At 49.2% G+C, this 27,270-nt stretch overlaps 2 protein-coding genes across 3 annotated transcripts; one reads left to right on the top strand and one right to left on the bottom strand.

Moving 5' to 3' along the window:
* The first annotated feature begins 921 nt into the window (after positions 1-921).
* On the top strand, positions 922-8,131 carry LOC133054752 (cytoplasmic tRNA 2-thiolation protein 1-like). The gene is made up of 3 exons (XM_061140045.1): positions 922-1,183; positions 2,567-3,110; positions 4,846-8,131. The coding sequence occupies exons 1-3, from the start codon at positions 995-997 to the stop codon at positions 5,379-5,381; spliced, it is 1,269 nt and encodes a 422-aa protein (XP_060996028.1). The 5' UTR covers positions 922-994; the 3' UTR covers positions 5,382-8,131.
* A 3,723-nt stretch (positions 8,132-11,854) lies between these two features.
* Positions 11,855-27,130, bottom strand: SIGLEC5 (sialic acid binding Ig like lectin 5). Of its 2 annotated transcripts, none has more exons than XM_061140041.1 (9): positions 27,011-27,130; positions 26,535-26,915; positions 26,052-26,321; positions 25,760-25,807; positions 24,573-24,827; positions 24,203-24,487; positions 23,883-23,973; positions 22,733-22,814; positions 11,855-12,430 (listed from the first exon to the last, which is right to left on the bottom strand). In XM_061140041.1, the coding sequence occupies exons 1-9, from the start codon at positions 27,045-27,047 to the stop codon at positions 12,239-12,241; spliced, it is 1,641 nt and encodes a 546-aa protein (XP_060996024.1). In that variant the 5' UTR covers positions 27,048-27,130; the 3' UTR covers positions 11,855-12,238. The 2 variants fall into 2 exon arrangements, with proteins under 2 accessions (XP_060996024.1, XP_060996023.1); XM_061140040.1 differs by having other exon boundaries at positions 25,760-25,831.
* Between the last annotated feature and the right edge of the window lie 140 nt (positions 27,131-27,270).

Genomic DNA, 27,270 nt, shown 5'->3' on the forward strand with positions numbered 1-27,270 from the left:
AGGAACTTGAGATGGTAAGAGGGAAGTGCAGGGGATGGGTGTCTGGCACACTGCTGATTCCTTACTAAGTCCAGTGCCGCTCCCTTACCCCTACCCCATACCCTGGTTAGCAGCACCTGTCACCTCTGGACCTCTGTAGCCCCGGTCATCTGCCTCCTCCACATCAAACTTTGCCATCCTTATCTCTCCAGGCAGGCCTGGTACGCCCAGAGGATAGGACCTAGCATGCAGGAAGCCCTAGGAAATGACTGACGAATAAACCCGATGACCACGCTTCAGCTAATAGGTTCAGACACTCAAACGTCCCCCATCCCTACCGTCTCAGGGGTCTCACAGGGGTAGAGATGAGGATGTCAGACTATAACAGGCAGGAAAGGGGCAGTCTGGGGGCTGGAAAGAGGCTGAGGGCCTGGACCTTGGGTACAGGGCTCCGGGTGATTCTTGGTAAGGTGCTCCGGCTTTTGATTCGAGGGCCCGCCGTCTCACCTGCCCTCCATCCGGAGCTCGGCCCTCACCAGGCGTGCTCGTAACTGCTCACCGCGTTCCTGACTTGAGCCCGGTGCACGCGCGTAAGAACCGCAAACCGCTATATTTCTGCTCCGCATAAGCGTAACACCGCCGGTGCGCACCGCGGAGGCCTGGGCCAGGACGCACCCTCACTCCCACGTCTGCTAGCGCGCGCGCAAGAACCCAACCTGTAAGCCCGAACCTTGGAATCGGTCCGGCGCCCTGCCTACCTCTCCCTTTCGCACCCCATCCTCATCATACCTCACTCCGACGCCTCTCCACCCCCACCACAAATTCCACCATGCTCCCACAAGAGCACAAAACCTGAAAAGCATCCACCTTTGGAATAAACCACACACGGCGCGCAGCGCAGTGAAGGGCAAAAACCACAAAACCCACAGGCGTACCCGCCCGTACGCAGGCGCACGAGGGCCTCGCTCCGGACCGGAAGCATGGAGCACTCTGGGAGTTGTGGGCGGAGCTAGAGATGTCGCCGCGAGGACCGCCGGGAGTTGTAGGCCCAGCTGGTCCGAGGGCAGTAAGCACCACCGACTCAACCGCCGCATGGGTACCTGGGGGATGTCGGCGTGTAGACCCAAAGTCTTCTGGAAGTCGTAGTTCTATTTGCTTCCGCGCTTTCTCGGAGCCTGGACCTTCCCGCCTGGGTTCTATTCTGGTGAGTGCCTCCTCCCACCGCGGGCCGATCCCGGCCCTTTGTAGCGCTGCAGTGGAGGAATCTTTGTATCTCTCCCACGCACTCGGTAGGCATTCCTGATGAGACAGCACTCCCCTCCATAAACTCCCAAAGGCAGTCTCCTGACGGCCCTCCAGGCAGGAGTGCCCTAAACAACTGGCGTTCCTGATTTGAACTCTGCCGGCCGGGTCTGACTCGTTTCCACTCCACCTCACCCCACTCCCGCCCCAAGCTTGGTGCGGTGCGAGCGCACCCTCTTCTGTCCAGATTACAACCTAGAGTGGTCAGGGCTGGCCTGGGCCAGGAGGAAAGGGGGAATAAGGTGGCCGTGGAAGCCTGGAGGAGGCGGCACACCCAGCTCAGGGTTCTGAAAAGACTTCCTGAGCAAAGAACCTCAAATCTACCACGCCCAAACTCACCCTCTCACAGTATTTCCCCATTCTTCCCCAACCCCCACCTCCTCTCTACTAAATGGTCCCACTACCTTCCAAGTGCTCAAGTCAAAACAAGACTTGAGGTTGTCCTGAGTCCAGTATCTTTCATCCACTGCCCTCCCCTGAGGCTTGTAAAAGCACCATCTGCCCTGTTTCCAAAACAGATCCAGAATCTGACCACTTCTCTCCAATCCCACTGTTTCCACTCTGCTCGGAGCTACCAGTGTTGCTTACCTGGATCACTGCAGGAACCTCCTCACTGGTCTGCCCATGTCGGCCCTTTCGAGGCTCCACCCTGTATTCATTCACATGCAGTCCAAGGGATCCTGTTAAAATAAAAATTAGATTCTGTCACTAGAGCTTAAAATTGTCCAACCGTTCCTGTTTCTCTCAGAATAAAGTCCAAGCTCCTTGCCCTGCCAGCCTCCAAGCCCCCGGAACCTTTCCCGCCTTTAACTACAACAAACTTGAACTCGAGCAGGACCTGTCCTTTGCATTTGTTGTTAATTCTTATCAGGAAAATCCTTCCCACTGATCAAATGCCTGACTCCTCCTTCTGACCTCAGCTTAGAGGGTAATTCCCTCATATTATTACTTCTCATATCTGGAAAGTATCTTGAGTCAGCTCTTCCACTAGAATTTAGTGTCTGCAACCTTTCCTGTTTTGCTCATTGCTGTGTCCCCAATTACTAGAGAACGTTGGGCACCCTTGAAGGCACTGAGTGGATATTTGCTGAATGAAAGAATGAATGAGTGATTGAAAGGTTAAGATGAGACTTGAAGGTGCCAGGCCTGCACAGTGCTGCAGGAAAGAGTGTTACAGACAATGGTTTTACTCTGGGCACTATCTAGGCAGCCTCCTGGTAGGCAAGCAACGACCCCCGCAATCCGGAATCCACGTGTAACCCGCCTCCCCTCTTCACCCATCCAGGAGAACCAACCCCTCCCGCCTCTCCAGGACCCCACGATGCCGGCCCCACAGTGCGCCTCTTGCAACAAGGCGCGCGCCGCCCTCCGCCGTCCGCGCTCGGGCCAGGCGCTGTGCGGCGCCTGCTTCTGCGTCGCCTTCGAGGCCGAGGTGCTGCACACGGTGGTCGCGGGCCGCCTGCTGCCACCCGGCGCCGTGGTGGCCGTAGGCGCCTCGGGCGGCAAGGACTCCACGGTGCTGGCGCACGTGCTGCGCGAGCTGGCCCCGCGCCTGGACATCTCTCTACACCTCGTGGCGGTGGACGAGGGCATCGGCGGCTACCGGGACGCGGCGCTGGCGGCCGTGCGGCGGCAGGCGGCGCGCTGGGAGCTCCCGCTCACTGTCGTGGCCTACGCGGACCTCTTCGGGGGCTGGACGATGGACGCCGTGGCCCGCAGCACGGCCGGCTCCGGCCGCAGCCGCGCCTGTTGCACCTTCTGCGGGGTGCTGCGGCGCCGCGCGCTGGAGGAAGGGGCGCGCCTCGTGGGAGCCACGCACGTCGTGACCGGTGAGCGCAGGCGCGGCCCAGAGCGGGCGTGGTGGGAGGCGCGCATGCGTGGGAGAAGGTCAGGCGCTATAAGGGCGCTGGAGTGCGTGCCCAAGTGGTAGTGGAGACTTCGTCTGTCTTAACTGGAGAATCTACATAGCAAGAAGGGGGATATGCACGCTCCCTAAAAGTTCATAGGCATAGTATGTGCACGTCCTTAGGATGGGCATGACAAGCTTTTGAGTCACTGCCATTATGTGGTACACATTCATGCATGCCAAGTTGCTTCAGTCGTCTCTGACTCTTTGCAACCCTATGGACTGTAGCTGACAACAGCCAGGCTCCTTTGTGCATGGGATTCTCCAAGCAAGAATATTGGAGTGGGTTGCCATGCCCTCCTCCAGGGGATCTTCCCAACTCAGGGATAGAACCTGCGTCTCCTGCAGCTTCTATATCGCAGGTGGATGCTTTACTGCTGAGACACTGGGGAAGCCCTATCTGGTACACATATGCTGGCAAATAGAGGGGTGGAAGAGTACTCTCTGGGGCTAGGGGTGTGGTTTAATGCACTGTTTTTTTTTTAATGACATTCTCTGTGTCCCTTTTCATAAAAGGAGGGGCATGGAGGGGTATCGCCCATCAGAAGCCATCTATAGTCTGAAACGCAACCGTGTCTTTTAACTCCTTTTGTCTTTCAGCTTCTTTCTGATAACTTTTTCTCTGTCCCAGTCATTACTTCAACAAATTATTATTGACCATTTATTTTGTACCACATGCAAGCTATGTACCAGAGAACAAACTACCTAACCTCGGTTTCCTCTCCTATGTAACAGGGCTATTAATATTATCCAGATCCTAGACTTACTGGGACTTAGATGAATTATGTATGAAACACTCAGACAAGAGACTGAGAAACAGTAAACTATTTGCTGCTATGATGATGCGCAAGCCAGTGGCTGATCCTGTCCGTTTCTCACATACATAATTATAACCTGATAAGTGCAGCTAAGGAAAGTGATGCAGAAAGACCTAGTGAAGGGAGAAAGGAAGAGTTTCCTGAGTAGAGACCTGAAGGTTGAGTGGGTCCTTACATGAAGGACCAAAAGGGGACTGGGAGAGATTCTGAGCAGAGGAAACAGCAAAGGCCCTCAGGAAGGAAAGTATGGCTGATTTGAGAAGCCCTAAGACCCTTGTTTTACTATAGACTCAAGTATGAGAATTCCATACACAGAAGCGCCTGGAGGGCTACAGTCCATGGGATCGCAAGGAGTCGGACACGACTGAGCGACTTTCACACACACACACAAGTATAAGATGACAAGTTGCAGAATAAATTTAGCTTCCATTTTACGGTGACTGTTGTGTAAATGCGCACTTACTTCCTCCCTGGTCCTCTAAACACCATGATCTGCATTCCCAGAGGCACTTGTGTCAACAGCCCACTTGAGAGTCTCCATCAAAGGCCATTTGGACGTCTGTGCAGTCTGAAGTACACTTTTCACTGAGATTGAAATGAGATTTGTTGCGTAAAGCACTTTTACTCGATGCATGAAAGGGCATCTAGCAGAGGGCCTGGTCTGCGATAAGTGGGGGGTAAGTGAGGCACCCCGGGCTGCTCCACGGGAGCCTGGGCGCGTCGCCCTCTCGTTTCTCCCTGGGTACCCCCGCAGCCGCCCCCAGGCCGCCCCGCGGTGCCCCGGGGTCTCCTCCCGCGGCCCCGGCCCCCTCCTCACGGCTCCCGTCTCCCCTCCCCCAGGACACAACGCGGACGACATGGCGGAGACGGTGCTCATGAACTTCCTGCGGGGCGACGCGGGCCGGCTGGCGCGGGGCGGGGGCCTGGGCTCCCCGGGCGAGGGGGGCGCCCTGCCGCGCTGCCGCCCGCTGCAGCTGGCGTCGCAGAAGGAGGTGGTGCTGTACGCGCACTTCCGCCGCCTCGACTACTTCTCCGAGGAGTGCGTGTACGCGCCCGAGGCCTTCCGCGGCCACGCGCGCGACCTGCTCAAGATGCTGGAGGCGGCGCGGCCGTCGGCGGTGCTGGACCTGGTACACTCGGCCGAGCGCCTGGCGCTGGCCCCGGCCGCGCGGCCCCCGCCGCCCGGCGCCTGCTCCCGCTGCGGGGCGCTGGCCAGCCGCGCGCTCTGCCAGGCCTGCGCGCTCCTGGACGGCCTGAACCGCGGCCGGCCCCGCCTGGCCATCGGCAAGGGCCGCCGGGGGCTGGACGAGGAGGGGCCGCCGCGGGAGCCGCAGCCGTCCCGACCGCCGACTTCCCAGCCGGTCCCCGACTTCTAGAGACTCCAGTTCCCTGCCAGGATCCGGCGCCGTGGGGGCGCGGGACCGCCTGTAAATGCCACGGAATTACCTGAGCCTGGGCTTCGTGTGCAGCTGGGAGAGAAATGGAACCTGTTACCTGCGATCCTGAAGACGCTCTGGGCTCCTGGGGCAGGGGGCCGGGGACTCCTGGGTCTCAGAGAGGGGAGCACTAAACGACCTTCCATTCCTGAGCGAGTGGGAATTAGGGGGCTGCTTGCCTGTACCTCTGTGGGATCTGGGCGTGCTCAGATGGTCCTAACCCTTCTCGATCGCCTACTGCCTGCCTGGTGTTCGTGTTTGCCTGCAGTAGGAAAAGCACAACCACGCACCTGGATGGACATGTCAGTTACAGCACTCATGGTGTTTCCGTGTGAGCGCTGTGTATACTGCAGGCGCTGGGCCATCACATTTCACCCGCACCACGATCTCGTTGGCTGTAGCCCGAGGCCCACAGCTGGCCCGAGGTCACCTCCCTGGAGCCCCACCTGGGGGCTTTCACCCAGGTCCTTCTGGGGCTCTTCAAGACGGTGGAATTAGTCCTTATCCCCACTACCACCTGAATCTCTGATGGATGAAGAGCAACTGGGCGGCTCTCCAGACTTCAGATTCTAGAGGCAGAGCTGGGTGAGCTTGGGTCAGTGACTCAACCTCTTGGATCTTCCATCTGCTCCGCTGAAAATGGAATCAAGGCCTCCCACCAAAGCACTGTTGAGAATGTTTCCTAAGTGCTCACTAAATGTGTCCGACTTGGCTGTTCACACTAAGGTTTGGCCACCAGGGGGCGCTCGATTTCGGGGTTGCTGACCTGCCGATCCAGACAGGCATGAGGCTCAGAAACTGCCTGCCTGACTTCTGCGCAGTCTTGGTGTCCTCAGACCCACCTCCAAACTTTGCTGGGCTGCTCCTTTTTTAGAAATGCCCTCCTTTCCCATCTTGCTGCTCACATCCTCCAGGGTCCTCCTGGAAGCGTCCCTGAATCTCTCCTCCCACCCTGCCCCGCCCAAGACATTGGGACTCTCCCAAACCCTAGCCGCTGGGTCCTGTCCTTACCATGTGGCCATTCAGCCCTTTGGGGTCTTGTTCTCCCTAACTAAACTGAACTTTGGGGACAGAAACCAGATCTGTGTTTACACTGGATAGCACAACATCATTCTTCCCACATTTATCGAGCCCTTGATGTCTGCAAGGGCATCTAGACATCGGTGGGAGAGAAAAAAAAAAAAAAAAAATTAAAACCACGTGGTCTCGGAGTTTACAATCTTGTGGGAGAGAGGTAATAACCAAATATGTAATATGAAGTCATAATGATGGGTGCTATGAATAGGGAACAAAACAACATAAGGGGAAAGGGAGTGAAGAGTCCTATTTTAGTTTTGAGAGGCCAAGACCTCTTTGAGAAGGTGACTTTGGAGCAAAAACCAAAATAAAGCAAATGAGGGACTTCCCTGGTAGTCCAGTGGATAATACTCAGCACTCCCAATGCAGGGGGCCTGGGTTCGATCTCTAGTCAGAGAACTAGATCCCACATACCACAAGGAAAGATTCCGTGTGCTGTCAGACTTGGTGCTGCCAAATCTTTAAAACAGTGCCAAATAAAGCAAACACGGTTTCCAGCCTTAATGGAATATCTCATGTCAGAGCAACACTTCCACTAAGACCAACTAGGAACACACACACAAACATGCTATTTAAATACATCAAACAGCTACCAAGGCAGCTAAGATCTCAGAAAAAAAGAGAAGCTCATTCAGCAGAGGGGGCCAGAAGGCAGAGAAAGCAAGCAGAAAGCATAAGCTAAGCTGAGTTGAAGTTTCAGTAGCTGGAGACAGGAATGGAGTGTGGGGCCACCAAGGCAGGCAGGACTGGAGGGGCCAGAATCCTGGGCAGAAGGGAAGAGCATCGAGACCAGCCCATCGTGAGGAATGAGTGTGACAAGAGACACTCGCTTGCAAGCTGTTGGGTGTCCTACCCCCTCACCAGACCCTAGCATGGGGTTCAGGATCTCCTTGTGCCTTGACTCCAGGGTCGCCAGGGTGCAAATGTCAAGTATTAGGGTCAGCACCGAGGAAGGACAGAGAGAATCAGAGCGCAAAAAGTATGACAGTAATCAGAGGCTGAAACTGAGATGTGAGGTGCTGGCTCCAGCCCCAGAATTAGATGTGGTGTTTGCAGGTTTCTGGGGTCAATTTGAGTTCAGAAAGCTGCTGGATTTGTAGGTGGCTCTCAGTCGAGTCTCGGGTCTCCCATGAGTCCTGCGATCACACCTTGAGAATGAGTTCTAACCTCTTATCAATTCCTCCAGTCCCAGAAAACCTTCCCTCTTTAGAGCACCTATTGAATCTTCCTCTCCTTACCCCACTACCACTTTTTCCTGACCTTGCCTGGCTCTCTCTGCTTTTCATAATTCTCTGTGCGGTGATCCACTGAGGCCCCAAGATCCTTTCACCACTCTGAATATTTACCGTTCATGTAGAATGAAGGAAAACTTAGAATTTACTTTTGTGACCTATCAATTAAACCAGATTTCTGAGACTTCATTCCTTTATTTAGGCTGAATCAGGACTTGGCAGAGCACCAGGCATAGAAAATGATCATAACCATGTTCTCTATCACCCAGAGCCCCGTGGCAGTATGACAAAGGGATTAAAAACAAGTGCAGAATATCAACCTACTGGAAAGTGAGGGGAGAAAGAGGAGACACAGATTTTCTGCAAAGGGTGAGGGTAGTTTGAGGGGAAGGGAACTCATTGGCCTGTGAGAAATGCACTGTGTCTTTGAAGCTAAGTCCCCTACCCGCCTGGAGGAGGAGGTTTTCAGGGGAGACTGAGGAGGAGCTTGGCTGTCCCCTGCCCAGCACCTCTGTCCTAAGAGACAGAAGGTCACCAGTCCCATTTCCCAGCCCTCTTTCCTCTGCATTTGAGACTAGTCGAGGATCTGCCCCCAGGGGGCACTCCAATCACCTTGCCAGGCCCCCTGAGCGCCTAGCTGAAGGGTTGTCACTGTCCATGGTCCTGGAGCGTAGCTGGGGCCCCAGTAATGGATTCTAGGAATCCATGTCCTCTTAGCACCACATTAGAACTATTAACTTCTTTCCTCACAGTCACTTGATAAAGTTTAGGAAATAACTTATCCTTGTTTAGGTGATTGTTTTGTGTTGTGGGAGGTATTCGCTGAGGCCCACACTACTTAAGTGCAAGTTTCTCAGTCGTGTCCAATTCTTTGCTACCCCATGGACTATACAGTCCATGGAATTCTCCAGGCCAGAATACTGGAGTGGGTAGCCTTCCCCTTCTCCAGGGGATCTTCTAAACCCAGGGATCGAACCCAGTTCAGTTCAGTCGCTCAGTCGTGTCCAACTCTTTGCGACCCCATGAACCACAGCATGCCAGGCCTCCCTGTCCATCACCAACTCCCTGAGTCTACCCAAACTCATGTCCATTGAGTCGGTGATGCCATCCAACCATCTCATCCTCTGTCGTCCCCTTCTCTTCCTGCCCTCAATCTTTCCCAGCATTAGGGTCTTTTCAAATGAGTTAGCTCTTTGCATCAGGTGGCCAAAGTACTAGAGTTTCAGCTTCAGCGTCAGTCCTTCCAATGAACACCCAGGACTGATCTCCTTTAGGATGGACTGTTTGGATCTCCTTGCAGTCCAAGGGACTCTCAAGAGTCGCCTCGAACACCACACTTCAAAAGCATCAATTTTTCTGTCCTCAGCTTTCTTTATAGTCCAACTCTCACATCCATACATGACCACTGGAAAAACCATAGCCTTGACCAGATGGACCTTTGTTGGCAAAGTAATGTCTCTGTTTTTCAATATGCTAAGTTGGTCATAACTTTCCTTCCAAGGAGTAAGCATCTTTTAATTTCATGGCTGCAATCACCATCTGCAGTGATTTTGGAGCCCAGAAAAATAAAGTCAGCCACTGTTTCCACAGTTTCCCCGTCTATTTGCCATGAAGTGATGGGACTGGATGCCATGATCTTAGTTTTCTGAATGTTGAGCTTTAAGCCAACTTTTTCACTCTCCTCTTTCACTTTCCTCAAGAGGCTCTTTAGTTCTTCTTCACTTTCTGCCATTAGGGTGGTGTCATCTGCGTATCTGAGGTTATTGATATTTCTCCCGGCAGTCTTGATTCCAGCTTGTGCTTCATCCAGCCCAGTGTTTCTCATGATGTACTCTGCATATAAGTTAAATAAGCAGGGTGACAATATGCAGCCTTGACGGAACCCAGGTCTCCCGCATTGCAGGAAGATTCTTTACCAGTTGAGCTACCAGGGAAGCCCTTGGTGCCAGCCCCTAAAGAGATTCCTCGACCAGTCAATGTTGTAGATGGGCTGGCCCCTGTTCTTATTATGACTGCAAGATACACTTCAGCAAAAACTATCAGGAAACATTGAAAAAAGCAAGGCTTACTGCTCACAAGTCCTGGAGGATACACAGTACACCCAAGGGCCAGGTGAGGGGGTGGGAGAGAGCATGGATCCTTGGCTCTGCCTTTATTGGGGTACACGGTGGGGTCCCTAGGGTATCGTGGGTTCACTTTTATTGGCGAATTTAAAACATAGGAACTAGAATTAGGGCGTAGGAAGGGAAAAACAGGGTCACACAAGAGTCAGTTATCTAGTTCACCCAGAGTTTTCTAAACAGGAACTTCAGGGACTTCTCTGATGGTCCAGTGGTTAAGGCTTCTCCTTCCGATGCAGGGTGGGGGGTGTGTGGGGGTCCAATCCCTGGTGAGGGAGCTAAGATCCCACATGCTTTGTGGCCAAAAACCAAAATGTAAAACAGAAGCAAAGTTGTAACAAATTCAATAAAGATTTTTTAAATTGTTCCCATCAAAAAAAAAAAAAAGTCTTTAAAAGGGAACTTCATGGGTGGGGCCACCTGGCTCTTTAGTCATAGCTGTCAATATGTTTATTCGATATGAATTATTTGAGCTGGATGTCTCTGAAATGGCTGCCTGGGCAATCAGAAGTTTAACATCAGGCATTTACATTCAAAAAAGCTTAAGCTTACTGTTAGGCACTCACACTACACAGGTGCTGGTGAAATACTATTTTTGCATTAGTGCTTTTTCCTTTAAAAATTAATTCAATTTTAGAGGAGGGGGAGTGTGAGCTCTTTCTTCACTGAAGATCCAAATCTGTCCATGAGCTCAGGTTTGAAGGATGAGATGGTGGAAATGGATGAAAACCAGGCAGCATGACCTCCAGGAAAGAGATCTCAAATTGCACAGATATTTGTATGAACCAGCCTGGAAGGCATAAGGAAGAATGGACCAAGAGGAGAGGGTGGGTGAGTAGATAGCAGTGAGGTCGTCAGTCAGTCAGTCAGTCAATTCAGTCACTCAGTCATGTCCAACTCTTTGTGACCCCATGGACTGCAGCATGCCAGGCTTCCCTGTCCATCACCACTCCCAGAGTTTGCTTAAACTCATGTCCATTGAGTTGGTGATGCCATCCAACCATCTCATCCTCTGTCATCCCCTTTTCTTCCTGCCTTCAATCTTTTCCAGCATCATGGTCTTTTCCAATGAATCAGTTCTTTACATCAGGTGGCCAAAGTATTGGAGTTTCATCTTAAGCATCAGTCCTTTCAATGAACACCCAGGACTGATCTCCTTTAGGATGGACTGGTTGGATCTCCTTGCAGTCCAAGGGACTCTCAAGAGTCTTCTCCAACACCACAGTTCAAAAGCACCAATTCTTTGGTGCTCAGCTTTCTTTATAGTCCAACTCTCTATAGACAGTTCTAGCACGGTGCTAAGAGGGGATAGGTTTGTTCAGGAGAGTTGGGGTCAGCTCTCTGGCTGTTGGAAAGATCCCTCTAGGGTCTATAAATGAAATAGGGAAGGGACTGGAGGTCAGTGGGTGAGGAAATATGCTGGAAGAATTGACAGATAAACATGAGGCAAGGAGATAACCCCAGAGAGATTATAAGTGCTGTATTATGAACTGAATGCCAGGCTGAGGGGTTAGTCTTTCCCTGGGGAGACTCCAAAGAGTTCTGGGGTGGAGAATGACATCAATAAGTTGCCACTCTGTCCTCTGTTCCTGGTGTAAAAAATGAATAAACGGAAGCCTCAGGGTCCAGAAGGGGAAGCTCTCACTAGCTGTGATGATGCCAGAGCCCAACAGGAAGAAGGAAGACTCCTTCCTTCCTGGCAAGGACTCAGCCAATGAAAAGCCATGGGCTCAGTGTTTCCTCTAGCCCTCCACTTCCTCTGCCCCTTTATAAAAGTGGTCTCCTTCCCTCCTTGAATTGGAACTTGCATTGTTGCAGACCCCAAGCTGCAATTCTGGGCTAATGCCAAATTAAACCCACCTTTGCTGAGAAATAGCTGGCTGTCTACTTGTTTCGCATCAACACTAGTCACCCTCAGAAGAACTTGATGGGAGGACCTTTCTGTTCAGGAAGAGGAAGCAGCAGACACTACGAACACACCATGTGATGGGACCTCTGTTCGTTGCTTTTAATATGTTCTTCCTTTTTTTCCTTTGAGTTTTTTCCCCTTTATTCTTTTTATATGATCTTTCTTTAATGTTCACAACTGGGAGGTAAGACACATGATCTCTGACTTACAGAACAGAAAACCCGAGACAGAGAGGTGGACCGAGTCGCTTGATGACGATGCCTCAGGAAATGCTGGAACCTGCCTGTGAGCCCAAGTTTCTCTAATCCCATCACCTGTCTTCTTTCTGCTCTACCTGGGGACGCTCATACAGTGGTTAGATATTGCCACCAAGGCTTCGTCAGCTAGTCCCTGACCTCTCCTTGTCCCCACAGGCGCTGTGGTTCCCCCAGCTGGGACCGAGGTCTGGATGAGCCCTCATTAGCTTGTTTTGATCTCAGAGTACTCGGTGCTGGTGGCCTCTTGGTCCTGAGGCTCCCGAGATGTCATCTCATGAAAGCTGAGGGAGGCATAATGGAGCTCCTCCTGTTCCCCTGGGGGTGGGGCGTCCTCTGCAGGGGACAGCACCGTCTGGTCGGTGGGGCTGTCTGGGCAAGGCTTTTGCCTGGAACCCTGAGTAAAAGGGAGAAAAAGGAGTCAGAGAAGGAGTAAGCAGGCATGATCCCCTAAGGACAGTTCAGCAGACGGGACGTTTATTCATTCATCTTCTTATTCCTCACATGCTTCCTGTGAACTCCAATACTCATTCATTTACAATTTTGTCAAGATTGACTGGGCCATATTGCAGGCTTATGAATCCTATTTAACCTTCACAGAAACCCAGTAAGAGTGATATTCTTTTTTTTTTCCCATTTATTTTTATTAGTTGGAGGCTAATTACTTTACAATATTGTAGTGGTTTCTGTCATACATTGACATGAATCAGCCATGGATTTGCATGTATTCCCTATCCCCATCCCCCCTCCCACCTCCCTCTCTATCCGATCCTTCTGGGTTTTCCCAGTGCACCAGGCCTGAGCACTTGTCTCACGCATCCAACCTGGGCTGGTGATCTGTTTCACCCTAGATAATATACATCTTTCGATGCTGATCTCTCGAAACATCCCACCCTCGCCTTCTCCCACAGAGTCCATGGAGTGATATTCTTATTATTCCCATTTTACAGGTAGGAAAATTGAGGTGGGGGAGAGGTGAAGTAACTTGCCCAAGGTCACTCGTGGAGTGGATGGCAGAGCCAGGATTCAAACCCAGGCCTGCCGTTTTCTTGACATTGTACCCTGTACCAAGTCCTGGGTGAGAGGCCAGAGGAGCAGTGTGAGAAAACAGACATAGACCCTGACCTCAGGCAGCTTGCAGTCGGCGAGGAGGGCTGGATTAGAGACAAGTAAACACAGCTAATTTCTAACTCCAGTGTGACTTATGAACTAGCTTGTGCAGAAACCAGAAGAGACAGCAATTCTGGATCTTGGACCTGGGTTCCATAAAACAAAAATGAAAATAAAGCAGGACCCAAGTCTCCCAGAAGAGAGGGTACCCAGACACTGGTGTGCCATTCTCTTTTCTCTGAGTCTGTCCACACACACCTACACCATCATGCTATAGACAAGTGTGCTGACAGCAACATTAGCCTTCAAACAGTAGCTTATAAAGAAAACAAAAAAGAATTCCAGGTTAGGAAAAAATGGTTTCACGACCTCAGAAAAAAAATAGCATATCTAGACAGAACTGTCCATATTAGGCATGAGCAAGATGAAATGACAAAACAGCTAGGTGTCTTGGCCCTTCTGTAGTCAAAGAGGGAGAAATAAGAACATATGTCTGTTAATAGCCTTACCATATATCAAAAGGGGATTGAGTTGATCCTCAGAAGATAACATGGGCTTCCCAGGTCATGCTAGTAAGTAAAGAATCCGCCTGCCAGTGCAAGAGACGCAGATTCCATCCCTGGTTAGGGAGATCCCCTGCAGTAGGAAATGGCAACCCGCTCCAGTATTCTGGCCTGGGAAATCCCATGGGCAGAAGAGCCTGGTGGGCTGCAGTCCATGGGGTTGCAAAGAATCAGACACAACTAGGTGGCTGAGCGTGCATAAGACGAGGAGAGAGCACTATGTTCATTCCTTCATCCAGCACCCTTCTGAGTGCTGGTTATGAGCTAGGTGCCACTAAGTGCTGTTCTTTCAAATGAGGACATATGGGGAAGTGAAACTGCCCCAAATACCTGCCTGCGTGCCCAGTTCCTCATTAGAGAGGGGAATAGTAACATTAGGTAAGAGTGGTAAGCAATTTCCCATGACCTAGGCATATTTCTAAGCACTTCTTGTAGCAACCTAATGAAACAGGTACCAGCACAGCAACGGTCTCATTTCCAGAAGAGAAAATGCAGAAGCAGAGAGGTTAACTAACTTGTCCAAGGTCACACAGCTTGGAGGTGCTTGAATCCAGAACTTGGACACAGGAGGATGAACTCCAGGGACCATGCAGCTTATTGCTTCACTGTTCTGCCTACAGTATCAAAGTTACAGAAAGGTTGAGAGAGCTGAGTTATCAGGAAAAAAACCCTGATGCTGTGAAAGATTGAAGCCAAAAGGAGAAGTCGGGGGAGAGGATGAGACAGTGAGATAACACCACTGACTCAATGGACATGAATTTGAGCAAACTCCGGGAGACAATGGAGGAGAGTCCATGGCGTGCTGCAGTTAATGCGGCTGCAAAGAGTCTGACACAACTTCGCAGCTGAGCAGCGACAACAACAACGTAATGGGGAAAACAAAGCTCTAGTAGGGTTCCTGTCGAGATAGTGAATTCACACGTACCACTGGCTCTGCTCACCAAGATCCAACAATCAAAAACTATAGATGGAACTATGGGATGACAAAATTTTATAAATCAACTGTCAATGGATTCATTAATCAGTTGATCACTCTGAGGTTCCTGGGGGGAAGTAAAAGCTAATTTGAACACATGGGGCCTGGGAGGTGACATCCCAGGGCTAGGGAAGCTGGCTTGTTGATGAGAGGAAGAACAGGTTCCCTCAGATGTGCTTGAATTCTGCTCCCTTCTCTCCTCCACCCTTGCCTTGGGACAATCATTGCCTGCAGAATTCAGAGAGCGTGGACCAGACGGTGATGTGCACGTGAGCAGAGGTGAGAGCTGGATGAGCACCGAGGGCTCCCTGGGGTGAAGACAAGGAGAGCCGCCGCGGAGCCTCACTGGCCTTTGGGACTCTTGTCCTCCCTTTCTTCTTTCCAAACTCCAGAGTCTGGTGGATCAAAATCCACAGAGGTTTTGGATCAAAACCCAAAGCTCCTTCTCCTTGAAGTTGAAGGCAAAGGGGTGACTTACACTGCTTTTACGGGGGTGGGGGGACAGGAAGTGGGACTGATAGACAGTGGTTTTGGTGCTCCAGGCACTCCACGCTGCAACTGGTCCCCGTCACTCCTTTGAGCCAACACAGGCCAGCGTCTGCCCTTCACCTTCACCCAATCAATGGTCCAGACCAGAAAGCTAACATCCCAGGGGAAGATGCCCCTCCCAGGTCAGAGGACCGAGCACCTGCAAAGTGTAAATGCCCTGGAAGAAAAACCAAGCAAAGGAGGCTGGGAACATCATGGACCTTCAAAGAACAAGTATTAGAACACTCTGATCAAGAGCTTTAAACTAAGCATGATAAATGCACTAAGAGGAGTAAGTGCTGACGTTACATCGTGAACGTGAGAATAAGAAATTACGCTGCTTTCTCAATTCCTCCCATCCTCTCCTTCACCAGCAGTGCCCACGAGTCTGTTCTCTCTATGTATTATCATATGTAAGCTAGATAGCAAATGGGAAGCTGTTGTATAACACAGGGAGCTCAACCTGGTGCCCTGAGACCACCTAGAGGGGTGGGATGGGATGGGGGTGGGGTGGCCGGGAGCTTCAAGAGGGAGAGGACACATGTACACTTGTGGCTGATTTACATTGTTAAATGGCAGACACCGACACAACATTGTAAAGCAATTATCCTCCAAATAAAAAAAAAGCAACAGGGAAAGAAATTATGTCCATCACTCAGTAACGATGTAGTATTTCCAAATGGTGACCTATTGTAACTAGACAGCATGGTGATCATTTTGAAACAGAAATATCCAATCACTTATACTTCAAAAACGAAGAAACAAGCAAACCCAGAGAAAAAGAGATCAGATTTGTGGTTACCAGAGGCAGAAGGTGGGGCTGGAGAAACTGAATGAAGGTGGTCAAAAGGTACAAACTGCCAGTTATAAGAAAAATAAGTACTAGAGAGGTAGTGTAGAACATAATCATTGGAATTAACTCTGCTGTATGTTATATATGAAAGTTATTCAGAGTAAATCCTAACTGTTCTCATTGCAAGGAAAATATTTTTTTCTATTTCTTTAATTTTTTATCTGTATGAGATGATGGATGTTCACTAAACTTACTGGGCTAGTCATTTCATGATGTATGTAAATCAAATCATTATTCTGTACACCTTAAACTTATACAATGCTATACGTCCAATATATCTCAGTAAGACTGGGAGGAAGAAAAGAACATTATACACATCAGTAATTATGTACATAAAATGTAGAACAAGAAGTTATGTAATCATGTAAGTTACATAAAAAGGAAATCTGTGTGCAGTTCCATAAAACGTGGAAATATGATGTCTGAGATATAAAAATAGGAAGAATCCAATGATGGGATGAAGAATAGAATGAATACAACTGAAGTACATCAGGGAGCTAGAAGAACATTTGAAGTCTCCCACAGAAGGAAGCAGGGGAAGATGAAGAACAGAACACACAAAAATAAAAGTTATGAATGACGAAGGAAGTAGAAAATCTCAACATTCAGATTGTAATAGTCCCCAGATGACATGCTCTTGGGGGGGGGCCACACCACCGACGTGTGGGATCTTAGTTCCCCGGCCAGAGATCAAACCTGTGCCTCTACACTGGGAGCATGGAGTCTTAACCACTGAACCACCGGGGAAGCCCCATTAGTCCCCAAATGAGATAAAAATGAAACCCAAAGAGGAAGAGATATTTGGACAAAAATAGTGGAGATAAAATTGTCAGAATCACAGAAGAACTGAACCATGTCAGCACAAAGTACCCCGCAAACACAAGAAAAAAGACAAGGAAAAGCCCACAACCAAAGAATGTACAGTTCATCTTAAGACTGTCAAAACCAAGGAGAAACATGCAAATGTTTGCAAGGAGAATGAGTGGGTTACCTGCCAATGTGTGAGACCCGAGACTTCTTACAGGATATCGGGTACAGGAAACAGTGAATCAAGTGTTCAGAGTATCAAAAGAAAACCACCTTGATCCTGGGATTGAGAGCCTACCAAATGAAATTCAACTGTGGGGGCATAAAAATATTTCAGACGCAAGCCTCAATACAGGAAACCCCAAGCTACAAACATGTTAGGAGATAGAACTCAAATACAAAGAATGCAAATAAAAGTAAGAAAACTGAGAAACCACACATGATGAATATAAGATACCAACGTGATCAGATTACCTCAGTAAAATGTGTAGCTGTGTATTTTTTTTTTTAATGAGCAGAGAATAGAAAAATGGTGAGTGTGTTCATAATCACACAGAATGAAAACTGGAGATCTAGAGAAAGAACCAGCATGGCCGTAGAAGGTTAATGGAGGGGACACCAAAAGATATAAAAGCACTCGAGTTCCTTTTGTTAGGTGTAAGACAGAGAAGTTACATTTTTTTTTTAATAAGAGACGAGAAAATGAAATGTTGAAAAAAAAAAATGGAACCAAGCAAAAGGAGAAGTTAAAATAGCACAAAGAAATCCACTTATATCAAGAACCACAATAAATAACAAATAGCGTGAACTCGACCGAGGATGTCAAATTGGATTTTCAAATACCTTGTTATAGGGCTTTCCTGGTGGCTCAGGGGTAAAGAATCTGCCTGCCAATGTAGGAGACACGGGTTCGATCCCTGAGTCCAGGCAGATCCCACATGCCTCGTGGCAAATAAATCCATGTGCCAGAATTACTGAGCCTGTGCTCTAGAGGCCGAGATTCACAACAAGAGAACCCATCGCAATAAGAAGCCTGTGCACCATAACGAAAGAGGAGCCCTTGCTGGCCACAGCTAGAGGAAAGCTTGTGCAGAGTGAAGGCCCAGCACAGCCAAAATAATAAATAAAATAAAGAAAAAACAAACCTAGTCATACACTATTCAAAAGAATCATTGCTAAAGCATTAAAAAAAAAAAATGTTAGAGGCGGGTGGGGAGAGGAAAGGATGGAAAAATATCAGATATCTAACTAACCAAGGAGAAAGTGGTGTGTCTATCTTAAGATCTACCCAAACAGATTTGAAACAAAATGTATCACTAGGGACAGAGACAACCACAGGTGTGGTTAAATGTGAGAAGATATGCTACTTCTAAACGCTACACTTTTAATTTAAAAGCACATCATCTGTAAGAAATAAATTTGATAGAACTCCAGGAGAAAATTGACAAGTAAACTATCATAAGAGTTCGAATAATGATAGTTCAGGAAGACCTATTAGTAAAGATTTGGATTTGAACAATACAGTGAACACACACTGGCCTATTGATCTTCGTTGGAATTTATGAAATAGAAAATATATATTTTTCTTAAGCATATAGGAACTATTTACAGAAATTCTTCACATAACCAGGTCACAGATAAAGCCTCAACAAAGTTAAAAAGTAGGTGTCATCAAAACAATGTACTCTGACAAAACTCAATTTAGTTAGAATTTAAGGATGGAAAGATGTTTTAAAATTCCCATACATTTGGATTTTTTTTGTATTAAAATTTTTTAGAATTTATTTATTTGGCTGCACTGGGTCCTAGCTGCAGCATGTGGGATCTAATTCCCTGACCAAGGATCAAACCTGGGCCCCCTTCATTGGGAGCTCAGAGTCTTAGCCATTGGACCACCAGGGAAGTCCCCTACATTTGAATTTTTTAAAATCCCCAATAATTTAAGATTCCAAAAGAAATCACAATAGGGTTTTAGCAATGTTTAGAACTGAATGGTACTAAAAGAACACATTTCAAAATGTGTGAGGTGAAATTAAAGTGGTGTTTTGAGAGAACTTTATCCATAAACATTTTTATAGTGAAAGAAGGGTGCAATATATTAATAAGCTAAGTTGTTGTTGCTTAGTTGCTAAGTCCCATCTGACAAACTCTTTTGCCAGCGTACAATGGAGTATAGCCATACCAGGCTCCTCTGTCACATGGGATTTCCCAGGCAAGGATACTGGAGTGGGGTGCCATTTCCTTCTCCAGGGGATCTCCCCGACCTAGGGATCAAACCCGTCTCTCCCGCATCGCAGGCAGATTCTTTACCACCTGAGTCACCAGGGAAACTCCCAAAGGGGAATTAATCCTAATTAAACAGAATGCAATTAAGAGAATACTACTCATAACCTTTTGTCAACAAATTATAAAACTTAAATGAAATGAACAAACTGTTATCTCACTAACGGACACACAAAATGACTGAGTTAGAAAAACCACATATAAAGACAAGGGCAGACCCAGGCGGGTTATACAAGTGATGCTTACTAATCATTCAAGAAACAAATCATTTCAATTTTATACACTCCCTTTCAGATAATATTAATAGAAAAAATGGGAAGATTCTACAATTCCTCAATATTATCTTGGTACCCAAACAAAGAAACAACAAGAGGAGAAAGGAAGACAGAAGTCCACTTTACTCTTGCATACAGACGCAAAAGTGCTCAACAGAACATTAGCAAACTGAATCTACTAGAGTTTTAGAAAAGGAAAAAAAAAATACTCACTGTGAACAATTTCATCTTTTCTCAGGAATGCTAGTTTCAAAATAGAAAATGTTGAACTGTTTTGCTCACCACTGGTAACAGATTATGGGGAAAATCATATCAGTAGATGTATCTGAAAAGTTCAACTGAGATGTGTGATATAAACTTAAAGTTATTTAGTGATAGAAAAGAACTTCCTTACCCTGATGAAGACTGTCTATATAAGCCATGACAGTTAAAAGCAAGAATATCACAAATTTTTCAGATGGTAACTTTATCTCTGAAAAAGGATGATTCAGCAGGGTTACAAGTAAGATATAAGAATTTTCCAGCTACCCAAGCAACAAGATTCTAAGTGACACTCAAGACCAATTTGAGATTTTTTTAAATTGTAAAATAAACCCTCACACTTAAAAAATTTTTTCTCATTCTGCATACAGCAATGAGCAATCAGAAAATGCATATATAGTAGTAACAATAACTAGTATTTAGGAAGAAAAAAAATAGCAAAAGATGACCAAGATCTGTGTGAAGGAATTCTCCATCTTTCTTGGAAACATTTTTTAAAAAGACTTAAATGAATAGAGATAATCTGTCCTCTTGGATTAGAAGACTTGAATTCACAAACAAATACACTCTTCCTGGATTGACCTATAGGTTCAATGCAATTCCAATCAAAATTCCAACAGGAGTATTTTGGGGAACTTGACATACTGATTTTAACATTTAAATAGAACGGCAGAGGTCCAAGAATAGTCAAGACAACTTTGAAAGAAGGTTCAGGAGAAGGCCTTGCTCTATCAGATACCAGGACTTATTTTTGAGCCTATAGACTCTGTTGAATGTAGACACAGTTCTGACTCAAGGACAACAAAATTGATCATTGGAATAGAAGAGGTCACAGAAAGAGGACCACCCACATGTGGAATTTTGATGAACGGCTGATCCACAGGGGAGGAAGTGAAGGACTATTTTGCAAAAAAAGAAGGAACATATATAGGTCAACACTGTACACCACACAGAAAAATCAACTTCCTGTAGATGAAGTCTTTAAATGTCAAAAGGAAAACAGAAAACTTTTAGTAGAAACTATGCTTGAATATCTTTCTACATCTTAAGATGGGAAACAATTTCTTAAACCCCAAAGTTCTTATTACAATTAAGAACTTATCATCATCAAACGTCACCTTTAAAAAGGTAAAGTACAAGATACTCACTGGGAGAAGATATTTACAATGTACATAATCTTTTAAAAGCATAAAAATGTTTAAAGCTCTCAAACAAATTTAATAAGAAAAAGTCAAACATTCAGTAGGAAAATGGGCCCAGGCATTTTATAGAAAAGATGTTCATATGCCACTGAAGCTGTAGAGAGATTTTCATCTTCATTGGTAACTAAGGAAATGCAAATCAACACCATGGTGAGAATGTGAGATGACCGGAAAAAAAAATTGAGAAAACCAAGTGTTGCAGAGATTGTAGATTAAGAGAATCTGATAGGCATAGATGACAGTATGAGTGAACACAGTTGCTTTGGAAAATATTTGTCATGATCTTCTAAAAAGGAACTTTAGAGACCCTATGACCTAGTAATTAAATTCCTAAGTAACACTAAAGGAAAACTCTCACATGTGAATACAAAGAGATATGAATAAAGAGTGTTCATAATTGCAACACCAGGAAACAACTCCAGTGTCCATCATTAGGAGCTTGGATAATAGACATAATCATAAAACGCATCATTATACAATGGGGAACTGCAACTTTGTGCAAAAACATGAATGAATCTTTGCTATGTAAGACTGCATCTACAAAGCAAGTCCAAGAAGAGTACCTGGCACGTGGCACCCTTTGTAGGTTCAGAAGCAATTAAACTAAAGAGTGTATATTTTGGGTAAACATATAAGTGGTAACACCAGCAACAAAAGGTTCAGAGCAGTGGTTACTGGGGGCGGGTCAGAGTAGAAGGGTAGATGAAAGTTATCGTCAGTGTTTTAAGTCTCAGGTTGGATGGCAGGTTTATACGTGTTTATCATATCATGTGTAATGATGAGTAAGTAAAAGTGAATACTGCTTGTTCCATTGATACTAGCTCAGTGATGAACAAAGCATTTTGGATAAATCCATTTAGAGCAACACAAGCCCAGTTTTAAAAAAGGGAACAGGGGTCTTGCTGGACAGGGATGGGAGTGAGAGAAAATTACAGCCCTCGTTCTCAAGGACTTTACAAATACGATGAGAAGGTGGAGACGCAGTGATGTTGTGTGATGTTGTGTCGGGGATGGACACAGGACTCAGTGGGTGGAGAGAAGGAAGGGATGGACCCTGACAGGAAGGGAGAAGATAAAGGTTCCCAGAGTAAGAGATGTTGACCTTGCAGCTGGAAGGAGGCGGCGAGGTGGATGGTTGAACTGGGAAAGGGAGGGCAGCTCAGGTAGTGAAGGGAAAGTCGCTCAGTCGTGTCCGACTCTTTGCAGCCCCATGGACTGTACAGTCCATGGGATTCTCCAGGGCCAGAATACTGGAGTGGGTAGCCGTTCTCTTCTCCAGGAGATCTTCCCAACCCAGGGATCGAACCCAGGTCTCCTGCATTGCAGGTGGATTCTTTACCATCTGAGCTACCAGGGAAGCCTAGTTCAGGTAGAAGGAACTGTATAATTCAAAGGCTCCAAGTCACAAAGGAATAGATCTCTCTGGACACAGGAAGAAGGCCAGTGTAGCTGGACCCTAGGGCAGGACCAGTGGCTGGAGCAGCCGTCAGGGGAGGGAGACCCCAGGAAGGACATCATATATCAGACCAACAATTATGACTTGATTCTCTAAGTGGTGGAAGCAAGCAACAGCTTTGAGACTCCAGAATGGCTGGAAAGTACTGGTTTGGGGGGAGATAGTTCTAGCAGCCTGTATCCAGTAAAGAAGTGAATAGGCTCAGTGGTCAGCAGAGGACCACTGGGCCTGGGAGATGAAGCGGAAGAACAGAAGGGAAGCCAGCTCCCAGGTGTCTGCCTGGGGGAACAGGCAGGAGCAGGAACTACTGACAGACTTAGCCTGAATCTGCCAAATGGACATGCCTGGGGCCCCCATGGCTGGAGAAGACGCCCGCATCACTCACCCAGGCGACGGTACCCATGACCGGGTCTTCATCATCCACACCCTCTGGTCTCGTGGCTGCCTGCTTTCTGCGGGCTTTCACTCTAAGAGAAGAAACCGGTGCACTGCAGTCAGGGCAGCTCAGACAAAGGTGGGCAAGCTGCCCCCCACCGCCCACAATACGACGGCTTGGGCACCCAGACCCTGAAACACCCTCAGAGGCCTTCCTGACGCAGAAGTAAGCGCTTCATCTTCTTGGATGACCAGGACTGTGGCCAAGACTGAATTTCCATCACTAGAGACTCGACTTACAAACTTGTCCATGAATGTCATTATTATTGACACATGGTGGCCAAGACGTGGAAACAATCCAAATGTCCATCAATGGATGAATGGATGAGTAGCATGTGCTCCACTCATCCAAGGGAACATTGTTTGGAAATAAAAAAGAATGACGGAGACTACCCTGGTGGAGCAGGGAATGAGAATCCCCCTGCCAATGCAAAGGACACAGGTTCGATCCCTGGTCTGGGAAGATTCCACGTGGCTCTGAGCAACTAAGCCGGTGGGCCACAGCTACTGAGCCTGCGCTCTAGAGCCCTCGAGCTGCAGTTCTGGAAGCCCGCACACCTTAGAGCCTGCGCTCTGCAATAAGAGAAGCCAGGGCAGTGAGAAGTCTGTGTACCGCAACTAAGACCCAGCACAGCCAAAAATTAATGAAATATTTTTTTTTAAAAAAAGGAGTGAAGGACTGCCATGCATGAACCTTGAAAACATCACGCAAAGTGAGAGAAGTCAGTCACATGGGACCACACATTTTATGATTGCGCTTACTCGAAATGTCCAAACCAGACAACTCTAGAGAGACGGGAAACAGCCCAGGGCAGAGGGTGGAATGAAGAGGATAACCAGGGGTGTGGATTTCCTTTTGGTTTCTCTTTCATTTGGGGCTAATGCAAAAATTCTGTCAAAATCATTGTCATAGACATGCAGCTCTGAATAGACTAAAAACCAATGAACTGTACACTTTAATGCATGGGAATTACATCTCGCTAAGGCTGTAACCCCTCTCTGAATCCAGTCTGCGCTTCTCCGCATTTCTGGGATTAAGGGACCGCTTTCCACACTCCCTACCACACCCCTCCCTATATGTCCCCAGAACACAGACTTACATGAAAAACAAAAGGAGACACAAGCACGCGGACAGCAGGGCCCCTGCACCAGCGCCTCCGAGAGCCCCAAGAGCCAGGAATGCAGGTCTCCCTGGGGGGAAGATGGCCAGGAGATGATCGCGCTCCCAAGATTCAGTCTCTTGCCCTCCCGCCTCCTTGCAGAACTTTCTGGAGAGCCTCTTCAGGCCTGAGAGGGAGCCCCCTGTCCTAGCAAGCACCCTCTGTCCCAACTCCAGCCCCTCTCCCCCAAAGCATCATCTTCTAGGATCATAACTCCTGCTCCTGCCCCTCTAAGCCTCTCCCCCCAACAGACCCCTGACCTGGCAGCAGCAGGGCAGACCCGCTCCGGACCCCGTAGACGTTCAGAGCCTCGCAGCTGAGGCTGAGGCTGGAGCTGAGCCCCTCGAGGAGTCTCAGGGAGCTGTTGGTCCAGGGCCCGGCGGAGCCGGAGCTGACCTCGAAGGAGGCATTGCTGAAGTTCCCCTCCAGCAGCCCCTCGCCCAGCCGCCAGCGCAGGGAGGGGGCCGGCCGGGCTCGGGAGGAGCAGCTGCAGCGCAGACCCTCGTCCTCCTGGGAGCAGGAGGGGCCCAGCAGATGCGGGGGGGCTGTGGGGAGAGATGGGAGGGATCAGGGGCGCCTCTCCCCTCCCTGGAACCCCAGCATCCTGTCCCCAGGGCCCCCCATACTCACAGACCATGAAGAGGTTCAGGGAGGTATTTTGGGAGCCCAACGCGTTCTGAGCCCGGCAGGTGAACTCTGTCTCTGCACTTTCTAAATACGGCAGCGCCAGGACCCCGGTGCTGGAGATGGGGGCAGCCTCCGGGGCTGGGGACCCCTGGAACCAGCTCAGCTGTGCAGGGGGGTTGCTGTCAGCGACACACAGCAGCTGCAGAGCTGGGGTCTCTGAGATGAGAACGGACGAGGTGTTCTGCAGAATCTTGAGGGCTTTGGGGGAAAGCGCAGCAGGAGAGCTGGGGGAGGCTGAGGTCTCCTCTCCCTCCTTCCCAGGATCTCCTGGCCTCACTCTCTCCTCCCCCAGCCGGCCAGCTGGGTTCCCTGTGGTCCCAGGGCTGGACCTTCCCACCCTAAGCAGGCTGAGCCAACATGTCTGGGCCTCAAATCTTCCTCAGGGCAGGTTTGGCGTCTCAATGGGACAGGCCTGGGCTGTTTGGTGGGGAAAAAAACAGCCTCAAGGCTTGAGAAATTGATTCAGTGAAGGCAGTAGGAGATGAGACTAAGGAGGCTTTTGTGGAAGAAAACCACAGAATAGAACCATGGTGAAGGGAAATGGGCTTTGAACAGGGTGTGTGAGTGTGTAAATGTGTGGGGTGTATGTGTGTGTGCCTGTGTGTATGTGTGCATGAGTGCACATGTGTATGTCCATGTGTCTACGTGTGCATGATGGGTGCCTGAGCTGTGGGTATATCTCTGTGTATCTGTGTGTATGTGTCATGTGTATGTTCCTGTGTGTATGTGTGCATGATGGGTGCCTGAGCTGTGGGTATATCTCTGTGTATCTGTGTGTATGTGTGATGTGTATGTTCCTGTGTGTATGTGTGCATGATGGGTGCCTGAGCTGTGGGTATATCTCTGTGTATCTGTGTGTATGTGTGATGTGGATGTGCCTGTGTGTATGGGCGTTTCTGTGTGTGTCCCAGTGTATGTTCATGTGTATGTACTACATGTTTGTGTGCCTGTGTGTGTGAGTCTATGTGTGTATTGCATGTGTGTTTGGTCTAGTGCATGGGAGGTGGGGAGGGGTGGTGATTTTCTCCTTGCTCTTCACACATCTGATCACATTCAAGCCCACTGCCACACCCCTTGGAGGCGGTCCCAGGAGCAGGACCCAGGCCTGGAGAGGAGAGGTCCTGTCCTACCTGTGACGTTTCTGAAGGAGAGGCTGATGCGGAGGTGCCTCGGAGCATCTGGGGCAGAAAGACATGGGCTTGCTGCAGAGGGAGGAATGAGATGGAAACTGACCAGCACCCCAGGAGGGAAACCAGGAAGGAGGGTGGTTGTCCTTCACGGCCCCTCCCCACCTCAGCTCGCAGGGCTCAGACCCATAGAAGAGTAGGCTGGCCTTCTCTCTGCACACACACACACACACACACACACACACACACACACACCCCACCGCCCTCAGGGACCGCACCACCCCTCCACACTCACAGGAGACGTTGAGCTGGATGGTTCTCTCCAGGGTCACCTGAAGTCCCTGGAGTGTCACCCGGCAGGTGAGTTTGCTGTCGTGGTCCTGGGGCCTAGGGGTGAGGGTGAGCTCCGGGGAGTGGATGGTGTTTAGGTTCATGGCATCAAGGGCATCCCACATCCAGGAGAACAGGAGAGGGTGTCTGTCATCACAGGCTAGCGAGAGGCTGCAGGTCAGCTTTGTGGGGCGGCCAGACTCCAGAGGCTCCAGAAACTGGATGTTGGGTTTCTCTGGAAGAAGGGAGATGAGGAGACAGAGAGAGATGCCTGGACGCACGGGTGTGGGGACCCAGAGGGTCAGGGTCACAACTCATTCCCAGTTCTGGCTCTCTTCTGAACCCTCAAACCCCACGACCCAGAGCAGCGAGGGCTCCTGTGCGCTGTTCCTGTTCTAATGCAGGCGTGTCCATGTGCCAGGGTCCTCTCCTGGGCCCCCTCTCATACCTGTCACCTGCAAATTCAGCTTCTTATCAAGGTAACTATATTTCTCATTAAATCCTCTCTCCACTCGCAAGTAGTAGGCTCCTGAGTCGCTCAGCCTGGCCTCTTTGATGATCAGGGAGCAGTCCTTGTCCCTGGGGTCCCCGACGAGGAGGAATCGGCCCTGGGTCTCTGGTTTCACTCGCTTATGTCGGGCGTTTGTGGCCACAGCATCATCGTGTGGGGTGTCCCTTTCCCGGAACCAGTAGATGGAGGGCTCAGCAGACCAATACGCCGAACTCCAGGGGTAGGAGAAGGAGCAGGCCACGCCGACGTCCATGCACGCCTGCACCGTCACGGATTCCTGCACTCGGAGCTCGAAACTTGGAAGCTCCTGCAGGGACCCTGGGGGACACAGAGGCTCAGCGGCAGCTCCAGCCCCTCCCCACGCGTGCCCCCTCCCCCCGCCGTGCCCCCTCCCCCACCCCTCCCCCACTCACCCCCCCAGAGCAGGGGCAGCAGCAGCAGGGGCAGCATGTCGGCATCCGCCAGCACAGAGCCGGTTCGGGTCCCTCTGCTGGGGAGGGAGGCGTCCCGAATGTGGGGAGGGAACGAGGAAGCCCCAACAGGAAGCCAGAGGGTGACGGAGACAGAGCCGTGGGCAGGCACAGAAGGGGAACTTGGACGCCCCGGACCGGACCGTGGAGGAGGGGCGGCCCTGGGAAGGCAGGAGGTCCCAGCCCACACCCCACGCCCCAGG

The sequence above is a fragment of the Dama dama genome, chromosome 4 (genome assembly GCF_033118175.1).
Source record: "Dama dama isolate Ldn47 chromosome 4, ASM3311817v1, whole genome shotgun sequence".
Taxonomy (NCBI): Eukaryota; Metazoa; Chordata; class Mammalia; order Artiodactyla; family Cervidae; genus Dama; species Dama dama.